General features: G+C 45.5%; 1 protein-coding gene across 1 annotated transcript; it reads left to right on the plus strand.

The window, feature by feature from the left end:
• Window positions 1–1,037: 1,037 nt before the first annotated feature.
• EAH_00067850 (Fructose-bisphosphate aldolase , related) lies at window positions 1,038–1,978 on the plus strand (the record flags this gene model as incomplete). The annotated part of the gene is made up of 3 exons (XM_013392408.1): window positions 1,038–1,040; window positions 1,392–1,488; window positions 1,759–1,978. Coding segments are annotated over 3 exons (320 nt in total), but the record flags the coding sequence as incomplete, so codon positions are not given.

A 1,978-nucleotide genomic window follows, 5' to 3' on the forward strand; every position in this document is an offset into this window, starting at 1 on the left:
CCATATCTGTAAGGATGGTCCTGAGCCTTCTCCGAGGACTGTCGTGAGCTGCAAGAGCCAAAATAGTTGATGAAGTTCCCAGAAAGAAACTGAGCACTTCCCCACCCTCCACGCTTTCTGGCAACGGCGGACTAAGGGCTACGGGCTGGAATACAGGGAGCCAGCTGAAGGCCAGCAGGCATGTGTTACAACGCGCGAACTGATGCTGCAAGGGTACCTTCGCATGCAAGGAAAGCCAGAACGCCTCTTGCTGTCTTCATTTGCTCTGTAAGCGATTGTTGTACTTCTGCTTGCCTCCAGGCTGCCTACTATGCCCAAGTATGTGTTCATCTATCCACTCGGGAGAGACCATGCTAGAAACTGCTGAACGCTTGCCTGGCTCTCAACATCCAACCCGCATGCAGGTAGAAAGAAGTACATCTATCTATCCAGAGGCTACGTTATACTAGACAAGTGTTCAACACCAACTTAACTTTAAGTACCCAACCTGCAAGCAATAAGAAATGCATGCACCACCTTCAGGCAGAACAAGCTGCACCCTTGTCTACTACTTCTTGCTGCTTAAAGCGCTTCACGCATTGCTATACTTTCGTTTGTTTTCTCCTCTGTGATTACTAAACTTGTACGAAGGCAAAATAAACAAAGGTATGTACAGGTAGATGATGTTTAAAGGCGACAGCGGCAGAGCGCAGCCGGCGCGCACGCATATGTACACACACAGCCTAACGATACACCAGTAAAGGTTAGATTGGGCGCTATGGAATCCATATAAGGCTAATTAGGGTAGTAAGGAGCATTAAAGTGCATTCTATTTATTCGATTTAAAAGGATAAATCAAAAACCAAGGGAAAAGAACAAAGAAGAACAGGGGCTACCCACAGCATACAACTCCCCCGCCTTCACAGCCCTGCAGCCTGGATACCCCGCACTGTCTTTCTTCAATTGCCAAAAGTGGTAAATGTTTTTTTCTGCTTTTCACGATCTACTGCCTCGTGTTTACGTTTGTTTGAAGTCTTTAATCAACTTCATCAGCGAAAATGGTTCGTTTACACTCCAATTCCTGCTGTATTCCCTTGCAAGATGCTGTTGTTCTGCTGCCTGCACATGTGTGAACGACACACGGCGTCTGGGTTGGGCTGTATGTAGATCTGATCCGTTGCATTTTCTTTCGCTTTCGTGTGTTGTTATTTATTTAATTAATTGTTTCTGGCATTAGTTTGTTGACTCAAATTTTTTCTTCCGTCGGCTGCAAGGCCGCACCGGCGGCAGCGCGAGCACCTGCTATGGTTTGATGTACACATTTGCTTGTTCTGTTTCAGTTTGCTTTCTGTTTCTTCCTTTTATTTCTTAATTTATTTTGTTGTTTTCTTTCTTGTTGTGTTTGTTTGCAGTGTGAAATGCCCCAGGAAGTCGCCCGCGAGCTTGCGGCTACCGCCAAGGCCCTCACAGCTCCCGGCAAGGGTCTGTTGGCTGCTGACGAGTCTACAGGTAAAGAGATAATGTCTTTTTCCTTTCTTTTATTTAAATAACTTCTTCCGTAACGTCTATGCATCATCATCATAACTCGACAAAGTATGTGTGGTCGGAAGTCCAACAACGAACATCAATCCACCCCCAATAAACGAACGACTACAGATAAACATAATCGATTCTCTGATTAGGACTCGTATAAGTGTTTAGCTTCTTAAATAGGGTGCTAGAGCTTGCAGCATTGAAGTACAAGTGCTGCTGCCGATGCTGCTGTATGTTTTGTTATAGGCACAATTGCAAAGCGTTTTGCTTCCATTGGAGTAGAGAACACCGAGGCTAATCGTGCATTCTACAGAGGTCTGTTGTTTACAACAAAGGGGTTGGGTGAGTACTGCAGCGGTGCGATATTGTTTGAAGAGACTCTGTACCAGAAGAGCCCTGAGGGAGTTCCTATGGTTGAGCTTCTGAAGAAGGAGAACATCATTCCGGGTATTAAGGTAGATAAGGG

This window comes from Eimeria acervulina, genomic scaffold (genome assembly GCF_000499425.1).
Source record: "Eimeria acervulina Houghton genomic scaffold, Eah_scaff2938, whole genome shotgun sequence".
In the NCBI taxonomy this organism is placed as follows: Eukaryota; Apicomplexa; class Conoidasida; order Eucoccidiorida; family Eimeriidae; genus Eimeria; species Eimeria acervulina.